The sequence below is a fragment of the Hyperolius riggenbachi genome, chromosome 3 (assembly GCF_040937935.1).
Source record: "Hyperolius riggenbachi isolate aHypRig1 chromosome 3, aHypRig1.pri, whole genome shotgun sequence".
NCBI classification, from domain to species: domain Eukaryota; kingdom Metazoa; phylum Chordata; class Amphibia; order Anura; family Hyperoliidae; genus Hyperolius; species Hyperolius riggenbachi.
The window spans coordinates 253472961-253500287 of record NC_090648.1 but is presented as its reverse complement, the minus strand read 5'-3'; the positions used below and the strand labels follow the sequence as shown (position 1 = coordinate 253500287).

Genomic DNA, 27327 nt, shown 5'->3' with positions numbered 1-27327 from the left:
TACATTTAAAATTAGCTGTTTCCCTGATTGGGTACCTTTGCCTATCTGATTACCTGTTGCCGACATTGCCTGTACCTAGATACCGAATCAGTCTTCCGTCTCTGTACTTTATCTGTCCATGTGTTGCTGACCTGGCTTGTCTGACCTTTCTGGCTGTCACCCAATCCTTGGGTGATCAGCCTTACTGTACTATCCGTGACACTTGCTTTTCAAGTGTTCATTAGCTGCAAGGGTTACCTGCTCCTCAGAGGACCATCTTGCAGCTCAGTCAGTGGTCTCTACCCCATAGGAGTCCACTGGCTGCAGTACAGTCTGATTCCCAGTCCATCAGGGAATCCTTGGCTGCAGCACAGTCTGATTCCCTACTCCTCAGGAAGTCTCTGGCTGCAAAGCTCTCATTTCACCAGTTATCACTCTTGCAGCCCAGTCAGTGGTCCCTGCTCCTCAGGTGTCCACTGGCTGCAGTACCATCTGATTTCCTGCTCCTCAGGGAATCCTCGGCTGCAGTTCTATCATATCTCCCTTTCACTCAGTTCTCTCTCCTGCAGCCCAGCCAGTGGTCCCTGCTCCTCATGTGTCCACTGGCTGCAGTACTATCCAAGGTTCCCTGCTCCTCAGGGAATTCTCGGCTGCAGTACAGTCTGAATCTCCTCCACATAAGGAGATCATCTTACAGCACAGTCAGTGGTAACTTGCCCCTCAGGGGTCCACTGGCTGCAGTGCAGTCTGATTTCCTGCTCTTCAAGGAATCCTTGGCTGCAGTAGTGTCTGTATCTCCCGCTCCTCGGGAGATAACTTCTCTGTTTACTGTTGCACTAAACACAATGTCACATTGGGTGTCCTGTTTCAAGCTATACTAGTATTATTGGTGATTCTGCAGATCACCAATAATCAGAAATATCTGTGTTGCTGACACCAATCGTTAAACAAATCACTGCTAACTTTCCTCTCTGGCAAATCCAGGGCTTAACTTTCACCTTCCACCCTTTCAGTGAGGTAATCTGACTTTCTCTGACTGGTTGGAATTGCTGGTCACAGCTAAAGAAATACTAAAGCAAAATAGGACAGATGAACCCCTCTTTAGATGTAATGGCAAAAAGCCTATTTGAGCCTGAAAGATATGTGTGTGTGTGTGTGTGTGTGTGTGTGTGTGTGTGTGTGTGTGTGTGTGTGTGTGTGTGTGTGTGTGTGTGTGTGTGTGTGTGTGTGTGTGTGTGTGTGTGTGTGTGTGTGTGTGTGTGTGTGTGTGTGTGTGTGTGTGTGTGTGTGTGTGTGTGTGTAGGCATTTCAACCCCCAGGCAAGTCAAGGTGCTCGCCTGAAGCACTGGAGGGGGGGGTTTCAACTCTGCTTATTTACATACCATCCATGTCATGTGCTCTATCGCAGGCTCGCAGTACCTCTATGCACGCTGGCCAGATGCAAGCACTGTTCCCTACCCATTCCTCCTCCTCCTCTAGTCTAAGTACTGCCTGCTCTCTATCTTGGCGAGCAGCCGCATGGGTACATTGTTTACCTCGTGCGGCACCGCCTCTAACTCTGACCCCCCGTCTGTCAAGCACATGTGACGTGCCAGGCATTCAGGCACTGCCCTCTAAAGACATTTTCCTGACTATGCCCTCCCCCCCCCCCGCTGTGCCCCCTGGCTGGCCTGCGTGCCACTCTGCATTCCCCCGAAATGTGGCTGCATGCGTCCCCCCCAGAGAAAGTCGCAGACACAGGCTAATCCAGACAGATGGCAGCCTGGAGGATATAAGGATATAAGGTGAGCCTGAATCTGATCCACTGCTGCCTGCCCCTGCCTTCTTATCAGTGAGTCCCCAGTGTCCACTATTGTATTAGCATGGGGCGGTGATGGTTGTATGCAGTTTGATAAAAAAAATCTTCTCCAGCCCCTGGCAGCTGTACTGTGTTGCAGCTCTGCACCCCGCAGATGGCCCAGGGTCCCCTCCGGTACTAGAGGCCTACTTGCAGTCCAGCCTACGGCTCACATAGTCATGCTGACATCAAACGGACTGTACTGCGCAGGCTCAGTAGTTCTGCGCCTGCGCAGTGCAGTCCAGTTGACGTCAGTGCGACTCTGTGAGCCGCACGCTGGAGCGCAAGTAGATGCTGACCTGGCGAGGTCGACATCTGCACCGGAGGGGACCGGGGGACACTGGAGCTGTGGCGAGGGCACAGGTCAGCTGCCAGGGGCTGGAGGAAACCCCAAGTAGGTAGATTTTTTTATTTTTAAACATCCTCGACCTTCCATTTAAGGGTTGGCGCTATGTCTGTGTGTGGGGGGAGGGGGGGCTACAGGTTTTCTTGTCTGGACTGTCAAAATGGTTAGAAACGCCGTGTGTGTGTGTGTGTGTGTGTGCGTGCGTGTGTGTGTATAAATCATGGCAACATTATTTGGTGCATACCAGGGAATGTCATTCCATCCAATGCTAGATGATAACGTCTTGCACAATATTAATCTCACACAGATTAGAATATCATGTGTGCTAGCCGCAGAATGGGAGCTATATTAAAACCACACCAGAAGACCTTGTGCTGATACAAGTTTAAGATGCTCTAAGAAACATAAACCAGGCCTGAGTGTACACCCTTAATACCCTCACCTCCCATAGTGAACCCCCTCCCCCCCAATCTTATGGTCACTGGTCATTATTATGTTATTATGGACTAAATGTAGTTGAGTCACTGCCTTTTCACTGCTGTATATTGTATATTGTGTTTACTCTGCTGATTGTTGTGTGTCCTATCTCCTACTTGTTATCTGTTATGTGCCAAATCCAATTCCGGGCATGACCCAGTCAGGCTTGGCGAATAAAATGTTTGATTCTGAGGTAATCAGATCCATGTCTCCCAATGGTGGCTGTGGAAATAAGTAGAGACCATACAGTTGTGTTTTTGCACATGGATTGACCCTGAAAAGACCCAACTGGGGGATGATTATGATAATGATAATGATAATAATAATAATAATAATAATAATAGCTAGTTGTCACTGGGCATATGCCTTGATAGAGATGTGGTCACCAATAAGTGCCAGCCTGGCTACATCTGTAAACAAAACAAAAAAAAAAATCTGGAGACTGGCTGGGTGCATTTATATTATGCATGCATATCATAAGTGTGTTGGAATAACATCGCTCATGCTGTGGTTGGTGTGCAGGTGCCACAAAGTAGACCAGGTACCTGTGGGAATTTGAATATTGTTGACAGCATATTGCACATCAAAGACCTGTATATATTTGTTGTCACACAGCAGAGGTCAGACATAGGGTATAATGATCTATGACATAGTTTGTATACTCTGCTGACAACACTAAAAGGTTTCTTTTGGCTCTTTCATATATACTCCATTGATAATAAAGTCTCCTTCTACTCTAATGCATAGAAGAATAAGTTTTTGCAACTATAATTTCTTCAAGGAATTATGTGTACCACATTGACCATGCCGAGTCCCCACCATGGCTAGATAGTCGGAAGACAATTCAGGGGGAAGCCAATTAACGTATCAAACTTATCAGTATGTTTACCAAATTGGCAGAAAAAAAACACATATAAACATGGGAATAACATAGAAACTCCACGTGAATAGTGTCCTAGCTGTTAGTAAGACCGGGGATTTTAGCAACGCAGGGCAAGAATGCTGTCCACAATTAATATGCTGCCCAAGACACATTCTGAAATTAAATCATTAAACCTGAGTTAATGGTTGATGAAGTGGACATTTAAATCACTATATGTATATCTACCTTCATTTCTCCCAGTACTTCTCAAAAGCATGTTTGGGAGTTTCTACACTACTGAAGTAACCTTTATGGGTGACTCAGACAAGGAAAAAAGTAAAGGTCAATTCCCATAATGAGCATAAAAGAGTGTAATGTTGTTACTGTCCAGTAAGCCAAAATATGAAAGGCCATTCAGGGCTAGAGATGGCCAGAAACTCCCATTTTCTGTTCGCGAACCGGGTTTGCGAACTTCTCGCGAAACTTCGGTTCGCGCGAACTTTCGCAAACCGCATTAGACTTCAATGGGGAGGCAAACTTGGAAAACTAGAAAAATGTATGCTGGCCACAAAAGTGATGGAAAAGATGTTTCAAGGGGTCTAACACCTGGCGGGGGGCATGGATGAGTGGGATAGACGCCAAAAGTCCCAGGGTGGAAAATCTGGATTTGACGCAAAGCAGCGTTTTAAGGGTAGAAATCACATTGAATGCTAAATTGCAGGCCTAAAGTGCTTTAAAACATCTTGCATGTGTACACATCAATCAGAGAGCGTAATAAGAATACTGCTTCACACTGACACACCAAACTCACTGTGCAATGCACCGCAAGCAGCTGTTTTTGTAGTGACGACCGGGCTGGACTGGTGCGCACCATGGCCAGAGTGCAGGCCGTGGCGTTTTTCAAGCCCATATGGTCGCCGGGCTGAGGTAGCTGAATGACAGAACAGTGACTGTCCAGCTGATCAAATTTGGTCTGTTCACAATGGAGCAATGACCTTGTTATCTTGGGTGACCCTCCCCCCCCCCCCCGAGACACTCATATAGCCAGCGGTCATAGCTTCATTGTGATACGCAAGCCCCTTCACCGCGGCAAGGTAATGATCACGAAGGGGAACTGGCACATGTACATGCCTTTTGTTTTGTTGTTGCAGTCGCAGTGCATCCAGAAAAATTAGGCAGGCATGTACATGCACCAGAAAAATTATTATAGCGGGCGCTGCTAGTAGCGGCCTTAAAAATTCAGGAAATCGCCTGGAGTCCTGGACCCTGTTGGTGGTGGCGGAGAAGGCAGTCAAGCGGTCTGCAGGCAGAGATGCTGTGTGAGTAACGACTTAGTCTTGAGGCAGGCAGTCACATGGCGTGCAGGAAGAGATGCTGTGTGTGGGGACCGACTTAGTCTTCGGGCAGGCCTGACCGTGTTTTGCAGACCACGTGGTCAGATGGACCCTTGACCCAACGCTGTGTGCTAGAGATGACACCACTTGCCTTTCAACATCACGGTACAGTTTGGGTATTGCCTTTTTTGAGAAATAATTGCATATCTTCCACTGCGGTGTGTGGATTTGCCTTTGTGTGCTGCTTTTCCTCAGGTGCTCATCCCATTGCAGTTTTTGCTTTGTAATCATGTGCCTTCGTAAGGTAGTTGTCCCTACGCGGGTCTTGGTCTTTCCACGGCTCAATTTTCGGTGGCAGAGAGTACAGATGGCATTGCTCTCATCTGAGGCAGACACACAAAAAAATGTCCACACCGTTGAGCCCTGGGATGATGGCACTTTGGTGGTGGCGGCCGACTGAGTGTTAAGTGGGGTGCCAGAATCAGAGCAGGAGGAGGAAGATATGTCACGCTTCCGTGCCGAAGCTGAGAAAGATGAGGTGTTCTGTGTTAAATAGTCAACTACGTCCTGACAATATTGGGGGTTGATGGCAGGTGCCTTTTTCTGAACACTGTACTTTGGTCGCGGGCCGCACAAAATCACAACAGCGCGACCTCAAACAGACCTGCCAGGTCACACAAGTGCAGTTAACAGGTATTAACAGAGTGGTATATCACACTGTGTACGCTCACGTAGGTAGGTGGGTGCACTAAAGTGAACAACAGGTAGTAGGTATATGCAGTGATGGGTATTACATGTGCACCTGTCACACACAGACAGGTACCGGATAGGCACAGTGACACTGCGTGCACTCACGTAGGTAGGTGGGTGTACTGAAGTGAACACAACAGGTAGTAGGTATATGCAGTGATGGGTATTACATGTACACCTGTCAAACACAGACAGGCACAGTGACACTGACTGACAGAGCTGTATATAATGCAAGTGGGCCACACAAAAAATAAAAATAGATCACACAAACAAGATTAGCTCTCAAAAGAGCTGTTGAGGGGTGCTTTTTTTAGCAATAGCAATCAGCCAGGAGCAACCTAACAAGCCTACAAGAGCCTAACTAAGCTTTCCCTATGAGAGTCTGCAGCAGCTATCCCTTCACCAATTACTGCAGGCACACGAGTGAGTCCACTGCCTGACACTGCCTGCCTTTTATAAGGGGGGGTGGGGCTCCAGGAGGGAGTGTAGCCTATTTGGCTACAATGTGCCTGCTGACTGTGATGTAGAGGGTCAAAGTTGACCCTAATGATGCACTATGGGAGCGAACCGAACTTCCGGAAAAGTTCCTGGTTCGCCGCAATAGCGAACCACAGAAGTTCGCCGGGAACCGTTCGCCGGCGAACCGTTCGGCCATCTCTATTCAGAGCTGTTGACCTCTCCACAACAACATTGATCTTTCTACTGTTTTGCTTATACTTTTGTCTGTAACTGGATGTCCATAAGCCACATAATGCTACAAGTATCCTTCTCTTCGACCAAACCACATATATAGTATGTGTACATTTCACAAATTGTATAAAATTAGCAAATATGGCTGATACAGTAAATTTCTGTACATTTTAAAATGTGTAGTGTTTCATTCCAAATCATCCCAGTAGTTTTTAACAACAACAAAAATCCTAGAAGTTGGCAAAGAGAAAGAATGCAGTACAGTCTGCCATCTGGAAGACACCCAACACTCTAGCAAAAGACTGAGAGTGAATATTACTCTCATTGATACTATGGAGCACATTTATATTCGTGTGTACATTCAGGTGTTAAGTATGGTTACAGCACTTCAGTTTTCAGGAGATGCATACATTAAGCGGTCTTAGTTGCTGGATTAGATGTCAGAAAGCTGCTTTACCATTCCTAATGGATGGACTGCAGCCAAAATCATTGCTCTGTTTACATTATACATATTTTTTCGAGAACATTTACACACAATTCATACACAATCAGTTATTGTGCTAATTTCTGTGTGCCTGAGTCGTCCAGTTTTTCATGGGTACCACAGTTACATGATGCACATGCTGTTCAAACCCCACCGAAGCATGCTAGACTATTATATTTACCATATGTGCGTAGATGAAGCCAAAATAATGCAGTTCAGTTATTCTTGCAGTCATGATTTTTGTGAAGTCTTCTGAATTAAAATTACATTTGGAAACATACTGTATGTGGATTTCATTACAAACCAAAAATGTGAAATGTTTAAAGTTATCAATAATACTTCCAAAAATGTTCTGTTTGCTGAGATTTTGCTTTCTTGTGTATGCTATTATATGAATTGCAGAATAAAATGAAATCTCTTACACTATATTTATTGGTAAAGCAGAGAACTAAGGAAAGTTATTAGCTAATAATTCTAACTTGCATGCAAATGTAATCAACTTAGGCCATTTAATTGTACTTCCTCTCAATTTTGATTGGCTCGCTGCGATCCGAGGCAGTGCTGTACTGGGGACAGCCGTGTGACACGGCTGTCCCCTTGGGGTGCAGGAGAGCAATTAGCTCTCATTGGCTGAAGCCTATGACAACTAATCGCTGTCATAGGCTGGGGGGAAGGGATACCAAAATAATAAAAATAGCCAGACTTATTTTAAAAAATAACAAAATTATTAAAAAAAAAAAAAACATTGGGGGAGCAATCAAAGCCAACCAACAGAGACCTCTGTTGGTGGGCAGAAATGGGGGTGGGAGGTAGAAAAAGGGGGGGGGAATCACTTGTGTGCTTAGTTGTATGGCCCTGCAGCAAGGCCTTAAAGGTGCAGTAGCCTATTTTGTAAAAATTGCCTGGTCACTAGGGGGTTTAAGCCCGTGGTCCTTAAGTGGTTAACTAATAAAATGTCTTATATGGTTCAACACATTCATTTGAAAAGGTTGCCTGGAAAAAAAGGGCAAAATATATTGCAGAGAAAAGTGATTTCCATTATAAAAGGGTGCTGGATGTAGCTAAGAAAAGTGATTTTGGTTATAAAAGAAAGCTGGATATAGCCGACTAAACCCTAACCCTAATAACCCCCCAGAAGTGCCTAAACCTAAGGCCTGATGGTACCTAACCCTAATTCCCCCCGGTGTCAAACCCTAAGACCCCCTTCTCTGGTGGTGCCTAGCCGTAAGGCCCGGTTCACACTTGTGTTGAAGTGGCAAATAGATCTGTGCAAAAGAATCTGATCACAGGTCGATTAGATCATTTTCCACTCCATCGCCACTCCGTTTCTGTTCTGCTGCTTCCGTTCTGTTCCGCTTTAGCTTCCATTTCTGTTCGGACTTGGTTTAATAGTGTTCCTGTAATAGGTGAAGGATGAGTGAATGCAGGAAAGAAATTGAATTACTAAATTAAGGAGAGGAAGGGTCTCCTTACAACAATAATGTTCAAGAGAGGCCCAAAATGTCTGATTCATTAATCAATTCCAGAAGAGTTGCCCCACATCTTGATTGAGAGTCTGGCATTTAGGGCAGGTAATTAATTTGGACTTGTATGCACTATGCAGTATGTTGAGGTATATTACATGATATAAATGCTTCATATACAGTATTAGAATACTTTTCCAGCACTCCTAGCTTAGGATATTGGTAAAAGTAGCCCGAGCTGGTGAGAGCTCTAAAGGAAAAGTATTTGAGCAATTTTGCACCTTTGACAAAGCCAGTTACCTGAATATTAAACATCAATATGTCCATATAAGTTTTTTTTTAAAAAAAGCTTTTGATCTGATGTAATTTCTTTCTATTATGTTTATTTTTCTGTCCTCAGTACTGTTAAATCGCTGTCTTACAATGTCTGAGACTAAGGGCTAGTTCACAGAGCTCAGTTGCATTGCAAAATAATTTTGCACGGCAACTCACTGCCCATACAATTCTATGGGGCTGTTCACAGTGCTGTGTTTTAACAAATTGTGTTAATATAACTCGCTGTATGCAGGCTTTGTATTAAAGTTAATACCCCCCCCCCCCCCCATTGCAGTTCACACTCATAGCGAGTGCAATGGACCACTGGGAATCCAGCTTTATGGCTATTTGGTCTCAGTTATTTTTTATCAGCTTACAGTGAGTTGCTTGGACTGTTTTCTCAGCAATTTTCTTAACTCTTAATCATGATCTACATTTTTTAATGTTTGGTTATTCTAGTTACTATTTTTCTACTATGTCAAGTTGAAAACTAATGCAAAAAATTGCAACATTCTAGCAGTAGATTCTTTACACTCACAAGTTCTCTGCTTACTCAGTGCTTCTATAAAGTCAACAAGGTTGGTTCTATATGAATAAAAATCATAGATTACTTTTGTTTACTCAGTGTTGACTAAACTCCCTCTGTAACAAATGTTAATCAGGTCATTTGGACTGATTTTCCACAGCGGAAGGACAATGAAGAACAGCAGAGAACATGATAGATATTGCAAACCTAGACTGGTTTTATTAAAGAGAAAAATCCTTAACAGATCACTTAGGAATTTAGGTAGCTGCACTACACAGACATATCTGTTTCAGCTCTGCAGATGAACAAGTAGTTCTTCCTGGCAGGACATGGACAGCATGAGTAATTTAACACAGATACATATACAGAAAAAATACAGCATCTCCTGCAGAAGTATACCCCCTATTTGTGTGATAAATAAGTTCATAGTTAACCTAGAAGAAGGATGTGACAGCTTTGAGATGTTATGTCTTGCTTTGTGAGGGATTCTGGGTGATCACCATATTAATGAGAACAAAGTAATAAGTATTCTGGGAAGCTTTGTACACCAAACAGTGCATTGTAAAAAACAAAACAAAAAACAAACAAAAAAAACTATAATGCATGTTCTATCACGGAAATAAAAAGGACAAAAAGTTTGCAACTCTTCTTGGTCATATGAAAACATAGCAAGTATTACTAAAAAACTGTGAAAAAGTGATTGCAGCCACAAGCACACATGTGTAACAAGCATTTGCAACTTGCAACACATGAACATTGTCCTTGATTTAATACTCACTGCAAGAACATGTATAAAACTGCAATTTTCCAACTGCTATTTCACTTCAGCAGTCTTCACTGTAGTCTGATATGACCACAACCAAGCATAAAACTAGCCCCAGTTTGCTGGATCCCTTATGATCTCCGGGCTTTGCTAATCAGCCCTCTGTGATCTTTCTGGGCTAAACTAAAGCCGCATCTACACACGTAGATGCGGCCGCGATGCTCCTTATCAATCGAGCTGCTGATGCGGCTCGATTGATAAGATCCGACAGGACGGATCTTGCTTCCGCCGATTCCCTGCTCGCTCCCCGCTAGGGGACAATGGCAGGGAATCGAGCGGAAGATAAGCGGCGCGGCACGGGGACGAGCGGGAATCGAGCGGGTATTGATGCAGGCGTGAGCGGGGACGCGGCGGGCACACGGAAGAGGCGATCCGGCGGCTAATCGAGCCGCTGGATCGCTGCAATGTTCCATCGTGTAGATGGGGCTTAAGAGCAGCAAGGGATGAGCATGCTGAATTTATGGCCATTTGATTGCAGCTTGTATTCACAGTAACTAAAGCAAGATAAAAAGTAGTGTTTTGGATGAGGTCTAAGGTGAAAAAAAAATCTCCAGAAACTGGAAGCAAATTTGAATTTGTAAAAGATATTCAGACTTATTTGTTTAGCTGTTTGGATTTTAAACTGTACTCCACCTAAAATAATGGTCCTCCTACCCTTTTACAACACAGGAATAGCAATGTTCATAAAAGATGGAGGCAGATATTGGTACTTCTATTCTAAGGATTCCTCCTGAAACTGGAGGTGTGTCCTAGATTTTAGAGGGATTGAGTCCCACTGGACTTGCAACGTTTTAATAAAATAAAATAGTGAAGTCAACACTCATGAAGTCTGAAGCTTTTCAAATATGGTCTGCATTTGAAAGAATACCTGTTTCATGTGCCAAAGGTATTTGGAAATGTACTATAACTGGCATACTTTTTTCTCTAGATGCAACTGAAAAATGGGTCAGTTGTAAACACACTACAAACAAAGCAGGCAGAACAACAGATGCTAGACTACATTCCCCAGAATTCCTCAGTAACAATAACAACCATGTATCTGATCACATGAAGAATATGAGAGTAATTCTAATACTCTAGCTATGAGAGCTCTGAAGCCTGAACTGGCTGCATCAACCACTGCTACACAAAGCATTAAAGTTTAGTTTTAAGGGTAATACTAAAAAATTGCACTAATTAGCATGATTGCATTCAGAATGTGTCATTGCTCAATTTTAGGTTTAGTTGGGCTTGATGTTATACACAGCTAGTTTTTTAGTATCTAAATTAAACTACCGGTAATACAGATAAGAATCAACATTTCTAATATAACCAAAATAGCAAAATATGCCAACCCAGCCCACATTCTTGACTTATAAAATCATTCTAATAGCATGAATACATAATGTAAAAAAAAAAACAAAAACAAAAAAACAACAACCAGAAATTGTATTAGCCGTGCAGTCCACTGCCAGAGGCAGAGGATAAGCACAGCAAACAGGGAAGATACCCATTCAAAACGTGAGTCAGTTACGGCTATAATGTATATTTTTACAATGCAATATTCCAAAGAGAGGGTCCGCACACTGGAGAAGATCAGAAACCATGCTTTATTGTTCCATTACAAGAGTATCACACCATGGGCCATATGCAATTCACTTTTTCACCTGAGTTTTCTCCTAGGTGATATTTTTTAACTTGTCAATAAAATGCATTTTAAGCCACCAGAAACCAAGAAAATACTCAAAATAATTTTGTTAGTACTTTTTCACCTACTTTTTGGTACTTTTATAGTTGAAAAGTGTTGGAAAGTTATTTAAAATCGAAGATTAAAAATTATCTCCTAGGTGAAAACTCAGGTGAAAAAGAGAGTTGCATATGGCCCCATCTGTTTAAGCAAACAATACTTCTGGACAGGGTCCATTTGTCAAGACAGGTCAGATCACTACAAACCTGTGGATACGTCTTATGGAATTATTTGCATTCCATAAGGTGTGCAATCTTTTGGTCTGTACTTACATAAAATGAATCACCTGCATCTTAAAGTAACAGACATGGCATGCTTTAATTACTTATGCGGTTTAACAGACGAGCAATCAAGAACTCTCAGAGGAAAAGCCCTAACAGGTAATTAAAGCAACAATACTAAAGAGATCATATTACCTTACTCCATACTGCCACAGCATCCAAATCTTGGGAATGTCCCCACAAGGAGTATGTAACGAATGTGAAACAATAACTACAAACTGAGCTATAGCATGTAGTGTTTACTGTTTGCTGAAAAAACTGCAGATGGGATTATAATTTAATCTTTTGAAAGGCAAGGCAGTGATAAACCATACTAATCACATACCATCATATTTCCATAGCCTGAATTCCAGTAGGGATGATCAAACAGATGCAAATTCTTCCAAGTTGATGCAAATTTATATGAAAATATATGCAGCTTGAAAAAGGACCAATGAACTGCTTGCCGACCACGTCACGCTGATGGGCGTGGCAGCTGCGGCAGCCCCAGGACCACCTAACGCCGATCGGCATAAAGTTCTGGGGCTTCAATTTGCAGGAGATTACATGCAGGCTGCGCATGCATCTCCGGCCATCGCTCGGAGGCTGTTAGATGGCAAAACCGCCATCTAATTATCTTGTACAGCGCTGCGTTCTGCAGCAGCGCTGTGCTGGGGACAGCCGTGTGGACACTAGAGATAGCCCCCTTGGACACTAAAGAGTGATCGGCTCTCATAGCCTGAAGCCTATGACAGCCGATTGCCATGAATGGCCGGCTGGGGGGAGGGAGGGCTTTTGTAATAAATAAATAAATAGGCAAATTTAATAAAAAATAAATAACAAATATTTATAAAAAAATAAATAAACACGGGGGGGGGGGTGATCAGACCCCACCAACAGAGAGCTCTGTTGGTGGGGAGAAAAGAGGGGGGAATCACTTGTGTGCTGTTTCATGCGGCCCTGCCGCTTGGCCTTAAAGCTGCAGTGGCCAATTTAGTAAAAAATGGCCTGGTCTCTAAAGGGGGGTTCAGACTGCGGTCCTCAAGAGATTAATTTAAACCTGGGTTTAAATTGATTGGTCCATTTTCAAACTGCATATATTTGCATAGAAATGTGCATCAACTCGGAAAAATGTGTATCTCATTGATCATCCAGCCACTAGACTACTTCAGAAATAGCTTTCTTTGTAGATTTGAACTTAAAGAGAATCTGTATTGTTAAAATCGCACAAAAGTAAACATACCAGTGCGTTAGGGGACATCTCCTATTACCCTCTGTCACAATTTCGCCGCTCCCCGCCGCATTAAAAGTGGTTAAAAACAGTTTTAAAAAGTTTGTTTATAAACAAACAAAATGGCCACCAAAACAGGAAGTAGGTTGATGTACAGTATGTCCACACATAGAAAATACATCCATACACAAGCAGGCTGTATACACCCTTCCTTTTGAATCTCAAGAGATCATTTGTGTGTTTCTTTCCCCCTGCAGCTATCTTCCACTGAAGTGTCAGGCTGTTTCTTCCTGCAGAGTGCAGACAGCTCTGCCTGTATGTAATTCCTCAGTATGTGAAAGCCCAGCCAGCTCAGAGGACGATTTATCCAGCTTGTAAAAGATAAGAGAGAAGAGAGAAGCTGCCCTAATCTAAATAATACACAGGCAGTGTGCAGAGAGGGGCCTGGAGGGGGGAGATGCATCACAGAACCACAACACTGAATAACTTGGCAGCCTTCCAGACACAGGCTGACAAGTCTGACAAGAGAGAGATAAGTTGATGTATTACAGAGACTGTGATAGTACAAAGTGCTGCAGTAAGCCAGAACACATTAGAATAGCTTTTGGAACTTGTAGTATGATAAAAAACAGGATGCAATTTTTGTTACGGAGTCTCTTTAAATCCTGGGGAGGACCTGCATGACAATGGTGAGCAAATAATACATCCTTATAAAGTGCTAGAATGGTGTGTACTTACTGCAATGTCTTTTCCTGCCCACTTGCACTCATCTCTTCGGGTGTTAGTTACAGGCCAAACAATCTAATAAGAGAAATAATAATCACATTTTCAGCATGTTCTGGTTTACCGTTTTTTGACTTTTACATTTAACAATTCTCCTACTAGTTATAAAGGGTATGCATATGGATAAAATGCCCCAAATGTGTACTCACCTGAATAAAGGGAATATTCTAAATAATCCAGAGGTTTCCCCTGTGGTCCTCCACTGGACCGTTCCAGTGCTGCATCCCCCAAAAGACCATTGGCAAGCCCTTGTTAAAGGCTCACACTTGCAAAGAGTAGCATGGACCCGGTCAGGCTCTGCTTTTTCCGCTAAAGCCAGAACAGGTCCGTGCTAATGCACAGACCCAGTGCGGTCATGTGCTTTGGATCTCAGCACTGGGACGGCCTAGTGGAGGAAAGCAGGGGAAGACTCTGGAGTATCCATAGGCTTACCTCTCCTGAGGTATTGAAAATGTTAGTTTGGAAATCTCAGCTCTGAAAAAAAAATTATATAGCAAAGTCTATGCTCACTATGAGGCAAGACGAGTAAGCTTATTTTTGTAAGTTGGAATGGTCTGTGTGGTGTGGTTGTATGCAGTGAAAAAAACAAAACAAACAAAAAACACAGCAAACATACTTGCCCTACAGGGTCTGTATTTGGAAAGAGCAAAGATTGCAACTGCATAGGTCCTCTCTCTCCCTCCAGAGTCTTCCAGTTCCCTAAAGCCCAGTTCACACTGCACATTTTAGATTTTGCACACACATTTATCTGACACACATAACCCACGGTGATTTGCATTATAACATGGATGCCAGGACTTGGCAGATGTATTACAATTTAACAAGAAATTGCGAGTGTCATCCACTAAAATGTTCCCCATATGTGTTACTTCGCACTACACGAGAACACACGCTGTACTGCAAAATCAACCAACCCTTTACAAGCCCTTTGATTGGCCACGCCCCCTTTAGCACCTCCATCTTACATAAGAGTCCATTTTAGGGAGATGAGTCTGGATTCTGTGTCTTTTGCAACACACACTGCACTGCCTCTGTCCAAAATGTGTTTGAAATGAGTTGCTGCTTATCAAATTCAGAATGAGCACACACACTTCAAAAAGCAGTAACCATTTTCAGCATGTAAGGGCCTGTACACACTGCTGCGCTTGTGCTGCACTTTTAAAATTGCATGCGTTTTTTTAATCGCAAGGTCTTTTAAAAATCATGAAAATCGTGAAGACCTACCTATACACACTATTGCGATGCGATTTTTCTGTTTTCATGGAAGCTTTGCAATCTAAAAATCGCATGCTATTTTAAAAACGCAGTGCAAGTGCAGCAGTGTACAGGCCCTAAGAGGTTATCCTTGTCCAATTTTCAGTTTCTTTAGGTTTACATGATTTGCAAATGGTTGCATCTTGTTTGTATTTACATTTTATTAACCATTTCAACCCCTTTAGAAACAGGGTTGTACAGCTTGATTAAAATAGTCAAACTGAAATAGAGAAATGTAAAGCTAGCTGATTTTTGACCTGCACATAGATTGCACTACTTAATGTAGTAGGGGCATTTATTTATTTATTTATTTATTTATTTTTTGCTGCATTTGGTCAAAATGAACGTATTTCACTTAATGCATACTGTAAAGCACTTTACAATGCGTTGCACTGTTTTGTAAAAGAATAAGAATACATATGTCCAGTTTTGTAATTGTGCAGAAATTATTCTGCATACCAGATTTTTAAATTAGCTTTTTTTTTTAAACACATGCAGTGCCTGTAATTTATTATATTAAGCACATTACAGAGTAAAATAATGAGCTTTGGAATCTGCATTAACTTGATAAACTGCCGCAAGAGGTTTCTACATTGTGTTGCTGAATAAAACAGGTACGGCATCTAGACTGAGATACTTTGCTAATACAGCCTGTGGTTACCACTAGTCACTTAATGCTACATAGTATTAAGCTAAGTAAAATGGTCTTCTCACCCACTGTAAAATCCAGGGATCCTCGCATTCAATTATTCATGCTTGTTGAAAAGCTTTTAGGAATTAGGTATAGAATAAAACATGATCCTCATTTAATACCAGACTGTGATTCTGCTGGGAACCTCAGATAATGTAACATAAATAGAAAGCCAAGTTACAGACTGTATCCTTAGACGAGATCTCTGACATGTGACATTGACCAGAGATTGAGTCTTGTATAGTATTGAGTGAGTAAACTACCTAAACACCTGGGTGGAAATTAACTTCCTTTATATCCATTTTATTGGATTTGGACTTTTTATTGCTATGAGTGCTCCAGAAGTCTACTCTTCTCTTTAACAAACTAACAAGCCATTCTCTGTTAAGCCATAGCTAGAATAACCATATTTTCTGTATCAATAGTGTTTTGGCCAGTAACGTTATACTTTTTGGAATTATAATAATGTAGCTGGTAAAGCCAACGTGCCATGTAAAGGGTTATATTTCAGACTTTTACACTGGTTAGACTTTTAAATTACATAAAAAAACTAAACAAAACAATAACAAAAAAATCAAACTGTGCACAATGAAAACTAGAAACAGTATTGTTATATTGAAAGCCATTTACAGCCTAATATGTATAGATTATTTGCACCATAACTGTAATTTCAGCTCTTCTCCAAAACATCTTATTTTGAGGATTCTCACTGTAGGTATAGCTGTCATAATTGCAGTGACACGGATTAAACATATGTGTACAGTAAGTTATTATGGTACTGCTAAATTGGTGGCAATCTTGCTATGCTGTGTCTGAGTCACAGTTATAAATCTTAGCCAGGACACTATCTGCATGAAGTGGTTTGCATTAAGAGAATAGTAGGAACATTACAATTTCACTATGTTAGGATTAGGAACTTACGATTGGTGAGTCCCTTTCAGGGTTGCCAACCTCATTTCGAATTTTTGCAGGACAAAAGGTCCAAAAAATCTGGACGCCTAATTTTTTGGACGGACAGGGGGAGGAGTCAGGGGCGGAGTCAATAGCGTACTCTCGGAAGGGTTGGGCTAAAGGTGTGTAGTTGTAGTCACAATATTTACATAAATTGCACGCACATAAAGTGCAGTAATATTAAATCTGTATGATGAAGAACATTTAAAACAAGACTGAGGTGGAGAGGGGACGGTGTAGATAGAGTAATGCTTACCTCTGGCTTCTTCCAGCTCGCTGCAGTTTATAATTTCCCTCACTGTGGTTCAGATTCCCTTCATAGTGTCACCGTCCCCTCTGAAACATCCGGCTACTGCACATGCGTGGGCCCATCTGCACACCTCCTCTATCGCACTCCCATGGCCAGCAGCGTTCTGCGCACGTGCAGTTTAAGTTTCTATGAACTTTGCAAGTACCGAAGACTTTCTGGCCAAGTGAGTGCCACAGGAGCGCGATAGAGGAGGCACGCAGATTCACCCACGCATGCACAGTAGCCGGATCTTTCATTAGGGGACAGCAGCACCATGGAGGGAATTGCAACCACAGCAAGGGACCTGATAGACTGCTGAGGGCTGGAAGAAGTCCCAGCCAACCTTTCTGCTTGTGAATGGATGTCCCAGGCTATACTGCAAGAAGTGAACTTCCATTAGAAACACACAGAACTGCTGCTGCTGCTGCTATACTAGATCTGAGCAACTCACAACAGTTCATTTATTATCAAAAGAAACAAATGCCCTTGCCCTGATTACTAGTACTTCTCTCTCTCAGTGCCAACAGACTGATATTATTACACCAAGCTCTGCTCATGTCTCCTCTCTTGATGCTTAGGAGAGAAAAGAGCAATAATTCTCGCCCTCCACACAACAGTAAACATTGGCAGCCTTGCTGGTTATCTTTCTGTAGAATTGCTTCCCTTCCCCCGTACCTCCTGCGACCCCGAGACATCTTCCAACAGTAATAAATGCTGCTGCACTTTCACCAACTCTCTCTCTCTCTCTCTCTCACAGAGCAGATCAGGGCATATTCATGTTAGCTGACAGGATGAAGGAGGAGAAGTTTGCACGGGCCAGCAATGCTAGGGGCCATAGATAGCGATCTCCTCCTGTCTCTGTACTGTCCGGGTAGTCGGAAGCTGGGGCTGTGTGGGGGCGTGGCATTTTTGGCTGGCTGCTTCTCTTCTATTTGCTGAAGAGAGGGTCCAGTTAAAAATGGAGGCTAATGATTGGTGGGAGGACAGGGCAGCAGCCTGAAGCTTATGCTGCGGCCACCCGGGATCTTTTCTAACTGCGATCCCTGTCTCTGCCGCGCATGCGTACAGGCGAATGCGCAGCGGCCAGCAGATTTCACATATTTTGACGGACGCTAATCCCCAACTACGGACAGAGACGGACAAGCAAAATTTAAGGGCATTTGTACGGACTGTCCGTCCATAGACGGACGGTTGGCAACCCTGGTCCCTTTATTGGCAATCCCTGCCCACTGCTCTTGGCGCCTTTCGGAGTTAGGTAGTCGGGAAGGAGATAAATGTATAATAATAATAATAATAATAATAATAATAATAATGTAATGATAATAATAATAATAATAATAATAATAATAATATTACTAATAATATACTACCTGCTGGTAACACCAGAGAAATGTAGTTCACACAGTCTGAACTCCTCATGGAAAATGCTAACATTACTTGTCATATGCTTTAGTATAAGGTGTAAAAGTATATTTACACCTCTACACATTAAAATGCATATGCGTTTTAGATGCAATTTACAAGTTTTAGCGAGCTTTATGTGTACAGCATTTTAAATGATCATTCATATTGAAAATGATAGTTGAATTCCTTAGCATTTGATACAGCTTATGTGAAAGTCATCGAGATGGTCAATATATCTCATCATATTTATGATATGAAGCCCGTTTCAAAACTGACATAAGGATACGGTTCTGTGTGACATACAAAGTAGGAAGACCATATACACCATATAACATACAAAGTAGGAAGACTATATAGGTCTTAATACTGTACAGTATATATTTCTTCCAGACTCTCTATAACCAGACTCCCTTCCTTACAAAAAACATCCTGGTTTCTTCATGAGGCAGTGTGACCCTATAGCTTGTAGGAAGTAGATGTGACCAAATTTAGGACCAGTTCTTGTAACGTGAAATCACAGGCTTTAGAGGTCTCAAGTATCTAGGGATGGGTACATAGCTGCAGCAAGCATAACCCCAAAAAATTGTTAAATGTCAGTCCACCTGTGTCCTTTGTCACCCTTTGTCCTGAGACCCCCCCCCCCCCGTCCTCTTTCCCTGTGTTCTCAGATGTGTGTCCCCAGAGTGCAGTGATTGGCTCCAATGAAGGAGCGGTGGTCCCACCCTTGAGACCATCGCATCCTGTTAAAAGCCCAGCAGGGTGCAGAGAGGCTGTGAGTGGCAGTTTGGGGCAGCACCACCTCCCCCGTCTGATTGGATACTTATATTCATTAGATGGAGGCAGAGCGGCGTGACTGCTATGATGGGGGAAGGAAGTACACACTAGTACAGAGGTATCGGTACAGCTCGGATCACTCTCTTTTGCCCCATAGCCCAACCACATTTCTAGTAAATGCAGACTAGAGGAGAGGATATCCGATGCCTAGAGCCTGAGATAGCCCCTCTTCTGGCCCCCCGCTGTAACACATTAGCATTGGAGAACAGCCGTTGCCTCCGTGGCTGTGATTCCCTATCTTCTGCCCTGGCAAGTATAGGAAGAGAGGAAGCCTCACAGATGAGAAAAGTAGATGCTGGGATCATGCTGCTGCTGCCCCAGGATCATCAAACTTGCTGGAGAGGGAGGACAAGGAGCGCACAGATACGTAAGAGCTTTTGCTGCGCTATCTGCCTCTGCTAGTGTAGGCACATTTGGACTATGAGGCGCACTGACTCCCCCCCCCCCCCCCCCCCTAGGTTTGAGGGAGAAAAAGTACATCTTATAGTCTGAAAAATACAGTAGTTGACAATGTTATTTTATCATGCTGACTTTTTTTGGTTATACAAAATAAAACTTCACTATAGTGTTTCTTACAGAGTCTGTCAGGTTGGGAGTGTCAAAGCATCTGCAAGTCTCTCAATTAGTAAAAATAAGTGATACAGAACTGCAAAAGCAAAGTTTTATGTGCAGTTTAGAAACTGAAACATCTGCAATACAAATGTCAATTCAGAACGTTAACAAATTATCCACTGCTCATGCAAAACAGAGTACAGTTTCAGGTCATCTGACTCAACATGCTGCTGTCTGTAAACTGTACTTAATGTTGAAGTGTTACAAATAATGGAGGAGCTGAAGGTCAATATGCAACTTAGACCTCTTAGCCAGAGCTCTGGAATATGAAACTTGAATAGTCATAAGAGAAATGATGTTTTGACTAGGTTAATAATCTTTCATTGTTATAACATTCAGTTTCAATAACTCTATATAAGGTTGTGCAAAATATAAGACTACCGATTTTGTGTTTCCTTTACAACCCTATTTCTTGAAACATCACTTTTTAATCTGTTTTTCTTAACATCTTAGTAAGGGGGCTTTTAGGACCATTGTAGTCCCTTACACACTCCAATGAGTTCTGGGTCACCATGAGCTTGCTGGTTAGTCTGCACTTTTTAATCAGGCATAGAAAAAAAGAAAGGAAAAAAAGAACATTTTCACATCAATTATGTAACTGAATAGAAACAAATGTTCCAATCAAAGTTGTTCCAATTCATTACGCAGCCCCTTTACCTATATTCTTCCTAAAGCTAGCTGAAGGCATTTTGTGGCAAAAGAAGGTTAAATCTTCTAAAATGTTAAACAATTGGCATACTTTGTGAGTATCCCTACATGCATTCATGGTTAATTGTGGAACTGTATGTTCAAAATTCTATTCCATGGTTTACATACCAATTCCCATTTGACAATGCAAACAAAAATAACATACAGTAATCCATAGCAGCTGAGTTCTCACTATAAATCCAAATCTAAATTGTAAGTCATTAATGTATACATTACATTCCACCACTGCCTTACACATTGTGAAATTGATTAATTGCAATTTGTACAGCTATTATAGGTTTGTTTTTTGTTTTTTTGTAAAGTTGTGTAATGATCCGCTCAGCTGTCTGCACAAGCAGACAGCTGTTTGACCATTCCTTAAGTCTGTGTGCTGCAGGTCTCTGGAAGAGAGACCTGTCTTCACTTTGCAAGTTTCAGACCTGCTCTGCTGCTGAGGAATTTGCATACATTTGTCATGCAAATTGCCTAGCTACATCCTTTGAAGGCTTGCAGTATAAATACCATGTGATCCCACAATCCTTTGCTGGTCATGATGGTTTGTTACAGCTAAAACACTCCTGGAGTGTCAGCCTTGCTATTGTTGCTACTAGATTATCTTAGAGCAGGGGTCTCAAACTCAATTTACCTGGGGGCCGCAGGAGGCAAAGTCAGGATGAGGTTGGGCCGCATGAGGGATTTCACAATCGCGGCGCATCGCCGCCTCTGCCCGCCCCTCTCACTCTTCCTTCACAGAGAGGGGCGGGGAGAGGCGGCGATCCGTGTGGCGATTGACGTCAGGAGGGGCAGAGCCGAAGCTGAAAGCTCTGCCCCTTCCAGGAAATGCCGGCGGATTGCCCCCCGGGCGATTTGGGGGCTCTGCAGCCCTCGTTTAGCGGCAGGGATGCGGTGGATTACTTGGGAGCACTGAAGCGAACTATAAGGAAGCGTTTGCTGGCGAGGGCCACAAAATATTGTATCGAGGGCCGCAAATGGCCCGCGGGCCGCGAGTTTGAGACCCCTGTCTTAGAGTAATTCCTGGGGACTGCACTAGGCATTCCTTCTAGTGCAGTCAGGTTGTATTATTTGTATTGCCTTGTTCTCCCTCTCTGTCTCGATTGCCTTGTCACCAGCGGCGGTCGACAAGGAATCGTTCTGTCTGTCTGGGAGTGTAGGCCAGAGCTGCGGTTGCTACTGGTTACTCCTTCTGTCTGTCTTGCCGTGTGGATCGCACTCGCTCTGGCGGAAAGAGCAGTGGATCCTGCTAAGACTATTCCTGTACTCGGATCACACTTGCTCTGGTGGAAAAGAGCAGTGGATCCTGCTAGTTATGTTTCTGGACTTGGATCACACTTGCTCTGGTGGAAAAGAGCAGTGGATCCCGCTAGCTCTGTTTCTGGACTTGGATCACACTTGCTCTGGTGGAAAAGAGCAGTGGATCCTGCTAAGACTATTCCTGTACTCGGATCACACTTGCTCTGGTGGAAAAGAGCAGTGGATCCTGCTAGTTATGTTTCTGGACTTGGATCACACTTGCTCTGGTGGAAAAGAGCAGTGGATCCCGCTAGCTCTGTTTCTGGACTTGGATCACACTTGCTCTGGTGGAAAAGAGCAGTGGATCCCACTAGCTCTGTTTCTCTACTTGGTTCACACTTGCTCTGGTGGAAAAGAGCAGTGGAGCCTGCTAGCTCTGTTTCTCTACTTGGTTCACACTTGCTCTGGCGGCAAGAGCAGTGGATCATTTCTGTCCAGTCCCTGAACCTGGATCGCACTCGCTCTGGTGGAAGAGCGGTGGATCTTATCCGACCTATTCCTGTTGTTCGTTCGTCAGTCTGTCTGGAGCAAATGCTTTCGGTTGCCTGTGGTAAGGCAACTGTTTAGCAAGCGTTCCTGTTATTTGTTAATTTGTGTTCATTGGTTAGTCAGGGTGGCGTGCTTGTCTCTGTTGCGCTTATCGTTCGGAGACCGTGCCGTAAACGCGCTTGTCGCTGTTGCGCCTAACGTGCGGTGACCGCGTTTAGGTATTGCGTTTGTTATTTTCATTAACATTCTCATTGTATGTTATGCTGTGTCTTTCTCTCTGCTCCTGCGTTTAACCTTTACTCTGTCTTGTGTCACTGTTGGCAATCGCCGCTCTTGCGACTGCGTTCACACCTTGGTCTTTGCTTTTGTATGTCGACCGTCGCCGGGCGGCGACTAGATTGGTAGACATAAATACATTCTGTCCCTGTGCTCTCTCCCTCGAGAGAACCTATCCTGCCCTGTATTGCCCCATTACGTACAATCATTACCTGGCATCTGTGGCTGTGCAGAGGATCTGTTCCTCTGCACTCCACAGCTCCATCTGCCAGCAGGAATTCCCCTCTACTGGTGCATAGCACCATTGCTGGGTTCTCTCCGATTATACGCTTGTGGAGGATTTCCGCAGTGTCAGCGCGCATCCTGTGCGATGACCACGGAAATAGTTACACAATCGTTACAAGTTGGGTATGAGTTCAGCTTTTGAATTCCATGAAAAACAAACATTCTCAGAATTATAAATATCTAAAAAACAGAATGCTAATTAGATACAAAATATGAAAAACTGATTCTATTACAAAGAAAAGAAACCTGAAGTTTACAACAATGCATTGAATATAAAAATGTAAAGATAGATAGATCATTAACATAAAGTGAATAACAAATGGAACTAAAAGTGAATTGGCATTTATGTTACTTTTAGTGAAAGTTTTATGTGCTTAAAGGACAACTGTAATGGGAGGGATATGAAGGCTGCCATATGTATTTCCTTTTAAACAATACTAGCCCTGCTGATCTATTTGGCTGCAGCAGTAGTGTCTGGATCACACCAAAAACATGCAGCTAATCTTGACAATGTCATAAACACCTGATATGCTGCATGCTTGTTCAGGGTACGTGGCTAAAAGTATCAGAGGCAGAGGAAAAGCAGGATAGCCAGGCAACCAGTTATTAAGGAAATAAATTAAAAGGAAATAAATATGGCAGCCTCCATATCCCTCTCAATACATTTGTCCTTTAAATAATTCTAAGCTGTCCTTCATTTATGTAAAACTACTATCGTGTTGTTGTGTGTAGCCATACAACTAGCCTTTCATATCTACAATTTACAAGTCTTTCATAAACATTCACTATGAAATTCATTTAATGGCCAAACACTCTTGCCACCTAGGAGCAAACATTTGTTTAACAAATCATGTTTGATGGAGCATTTGTGGTCTCCAGTTCATATTGAGCAAATCAGTTGGAAACCATGTGAACATTCACCAGGAGGAATTAAAATAATTTTTAAAAACAAAATCTAAAAATAATTAAAAAAGACACATACAGACCTTCTGATAGTCTTTAATATTTGCCAGGTCGAAAGAAAATATATGATCCTTAGCACCAACATAAAGTCGTCCCCGCTCTTCATCTAATACAAATGTGTTGTAACTTGAGCTGTTCGCCAAGCCATTAAATGTGATTAAATTGTTGGCATCCACCATTGCTGCAAGGGGGAAGAAAAAAAAAGGTATAAAAAAAAGGAGAAATGTATGTATAATAAAGGTTTCCATTTATATGTTACACTATTTAAAAATGCTATGAAGAAATTACTGGGATGCTATGACCAACACACTGTGCAAAAAAATGCTCTTTCCACAATGAGAGATTAACTGTACAAATAACTGTATTTGAAGGTGATACCGTCATTACATGTGCTTCATGCTATGAATACAATAGTTACAAAATAATAATCATTTTCTTAAAGTATATCCCATTTTTGAGAGAAAAAAATCTAGATACTTTGTATGGGGATTAACTCCTTATTCAAGTTACTCATAGTACTAAAGGCTTACAATACTACAAAAATATTTAGATATTAACCTAACTAAAATCTCTTTTCTCATTGCATGACCATTGTTTATACTGCATTCTCACGTTTGTATATATGCAAAAGTTCTTGTTCTATACAGGTATAATTTTTTATTACAGCAGATATTTACTTTTTCATCACTAACATAAATATTGCTTAGCACTGAAAAGAAGATAGAAACTGTGATTTTTGCATATTGGATATGTTTTATTATTTTTGATCTATATATATATATATATATATATATATATATATATATATATATATATATATATCTATATATCGATAGTGCCACCTTCTTCCTTGTTTATATTTGACTTACTTCAGTATGCTGCACAATACTTAGATTATTATTAAAAACAGGAATTAGTAAGACTATCAGCCTTCACATGCAGATAGTGCATAATAACAAAACCTAGGAAACAAATATTTTGTTAATTAGAAGAGGCAATCAAAAATCACTGTAGCCAACCGGAGAAAAACTGTACTATTGCAGTTTGACAGGTGCCTGCAGTGGGAGACACATGCTCATACTGATTTATTAAATCAAGTGAAAGATAAAACAAGAAACTAAGAATACAGACAACATCAAGCAATGAAATAAGGTTTAGAATTAATCAGATTGGTCTTTTTAGAATTTATGACCACATAATTTAACAAAAAAAAAAAATCATAAAAAATGCCAATGTGCTTTTAATTTAGGTAAAGTATTCGAATGATAATGTACATAGTTTATTAACCAAAATACTTACCACCTTGGGTTTAACTGAAATCTTACATATGTGGGAACAGTGTAAGTTATACCTTGTGTGTCTGAATTACATTTTTTTAAATAAAGTTTATTAGGGCTATAAAAAGAACCATGTTAGGTGCACTGAAAGGTCATACAGATTGAAGAATAAAGCAAGTGGCCAAGCAGTGGAGAACTTTATGCCATCCTAAATGGGGCTTTCTAAACAAGCAGATTGTAACCTTTTGCATCCTTATGCTGACCAGTTGCCACAAAGGTTGCTTGGGACAGGTTTCTGTAAGTCACAGGGGTCATAAGGGTCTCTCTGACCATGCCCCAAATGTTTGTCAGATAATATACTTGTTTTATCCTCTAGGTGACATAACCTTATATGGAAACTGAACTCTCGAACCTTTATTTCAAAATTCAGAAGAGTTTGTTGTTTTGCCATCCCGAGTCACTAAATGTGGTTGGATTTTTGGGTATATTCAAGAACTCCATATTGATAGATGAAACTCTGTATTACAGTGTGAACATACAGTAAGTGCCTATTTTTTTCATAAATCAAAACATACAGAATGTAGTAGTGCTAATGTATTTCTGAATTGGGGAGAAACAAATCACTAGGGCCTTACGTTAAAGTGATCCAGTAGTGCCCAGGATAGGGAAGTTTTCATATTTATTTTCTTTTAAAGGATACTTGGACTGAGAGGGAATAGGATACGGAAATCTAAAAGGAACACCGAGAGCCTAGTATAGTGTAGTATGCACTGGAATTGAGTGATTATTAGAGGTAACCACTGTAAATGCAGGTGAGGATATTAGACCTGTCCTCACTCAGGATTAAGAAGTCGCTCTCTGTAGATTGGGGTGGACACAATACTTGTAGGAAGAGAGCAGAGGCACCAAAAGGATAAAATCAACTAAAATTTTTAAAAATTCTTGGGAGGCAGTGGACTTACCTCCAAGAAGCAGACAAAATAACTGTCAATTTCAAAAAGATATACATTTATTATATACTTCCAAAAATGCTGCATCAGGCAATAAACATGGTGTATAAACAGTACACTGTTAATGATCCATGTAGCGCCTCTGTCTGTGGGCTAACATATTAATTCCTTTTCACAATACCAAATGCCTTACACAGTCCTGCTGATTATCTGCCTGTAATGCTTTTAACCATAGACCCTGAAAATGAACATCCAATGTTTCTGCCTGAGGTCCAACTGGATTATCCGCATGCTTGTTTCAGGTGGGTGATTCATATACTTCTGCAGCCAAATTGATCAGCAGGACAGCCAGGCAACTAGAATTGTTGAAAAGGAAATAAATATGGCAAACCTCCATCACTCTTAGTTCAGGTGTCCTTTACTTTAAGCATACAAAATTCAATGCTTGATGAACTACACGGCTCTATTTCACCTTTATACACAACGTACTTTTAGCTCACAACCAAATTATTGAGCGTAACACGCCCTAAATTAATGCATAGAACCAAACAACTCAAACTAAAGGCCTCCTATATAACTCCACCTTTTCCTCCTACACCATGCACACGCACCCACTACAGGAGATTCAGAGTGCCAGTATCTTGCAAGGCGCGCTTACTTCTTTTTGGCCGCAAGAGGAAAGAAGGGAGATACAGGCAGATACCAGCGGCAGCGCAGTCAGGAAGGTGTAGGGAGGCAGAGTGTCAGGCTGAAAGAGTTCATAACAGGCTCCAAATACTTTATAGATGATCTTAATTCCTCGCTATATTGCACAGACAGTTCAGTAATTTTATGTCACTGTTGCAAATTACTGTAATGAGTACATCCATTGCAAATCACTGTTCCCATAAATAATTATCACATCCATAAGGAAATTAGCGTCTAGGTCATCAAAAGAGCTCAGACATAGGTATACAAACAGAATCAGAAACAGTTCATTTCAGACAGTTCCATGTCACAATGCATATCTACAGCACTATTACTGTGCTTGAGCACCAACCTAATGCATTCACTGGGGGACCACACATGCACATTTAAATTTGTTGCCCACCAATGGAGAAACACAATTCTAAAATATGATAACAATCAAGGCTAAGTATTTTTTAGATGCATAAACATCATTCATCTA

General features: G+C 41.9%; 1 protein-coding gene across 2 annotated transcripts in view; it reads right to left on the bottom strand.

Annotated features, from left to right (window-relative positions):
* The window catches only part of SEMA3A (semaphorin 3A), a 295451-nt gene that overhangs the window by 170082 nt on the left and 98042 nt on the right, over window positions 1–27327 (bottom strand). For both annotated transcript variants that reach the window (XR_011030380.1, XM_068276173.1), the window contains exons 2-3: window positions 23956–24113; window positions 13842–13904 (exon numbers count right to left, since the gene is read on the bottom strand). Coding sequence is in view for 1 of the 2 variants with exons in the window: in XM_068276173.1 (XP_068132274.1) it covers window positions 13842–13904; window positions 23956–24113 (221 nt within the window). In the remaining variant the exon portion in view is untranslated. The remainder of the gene's footprint in view (window positions 1–13841; window positions 13905–23955; window positions 24114–27327) is intronic.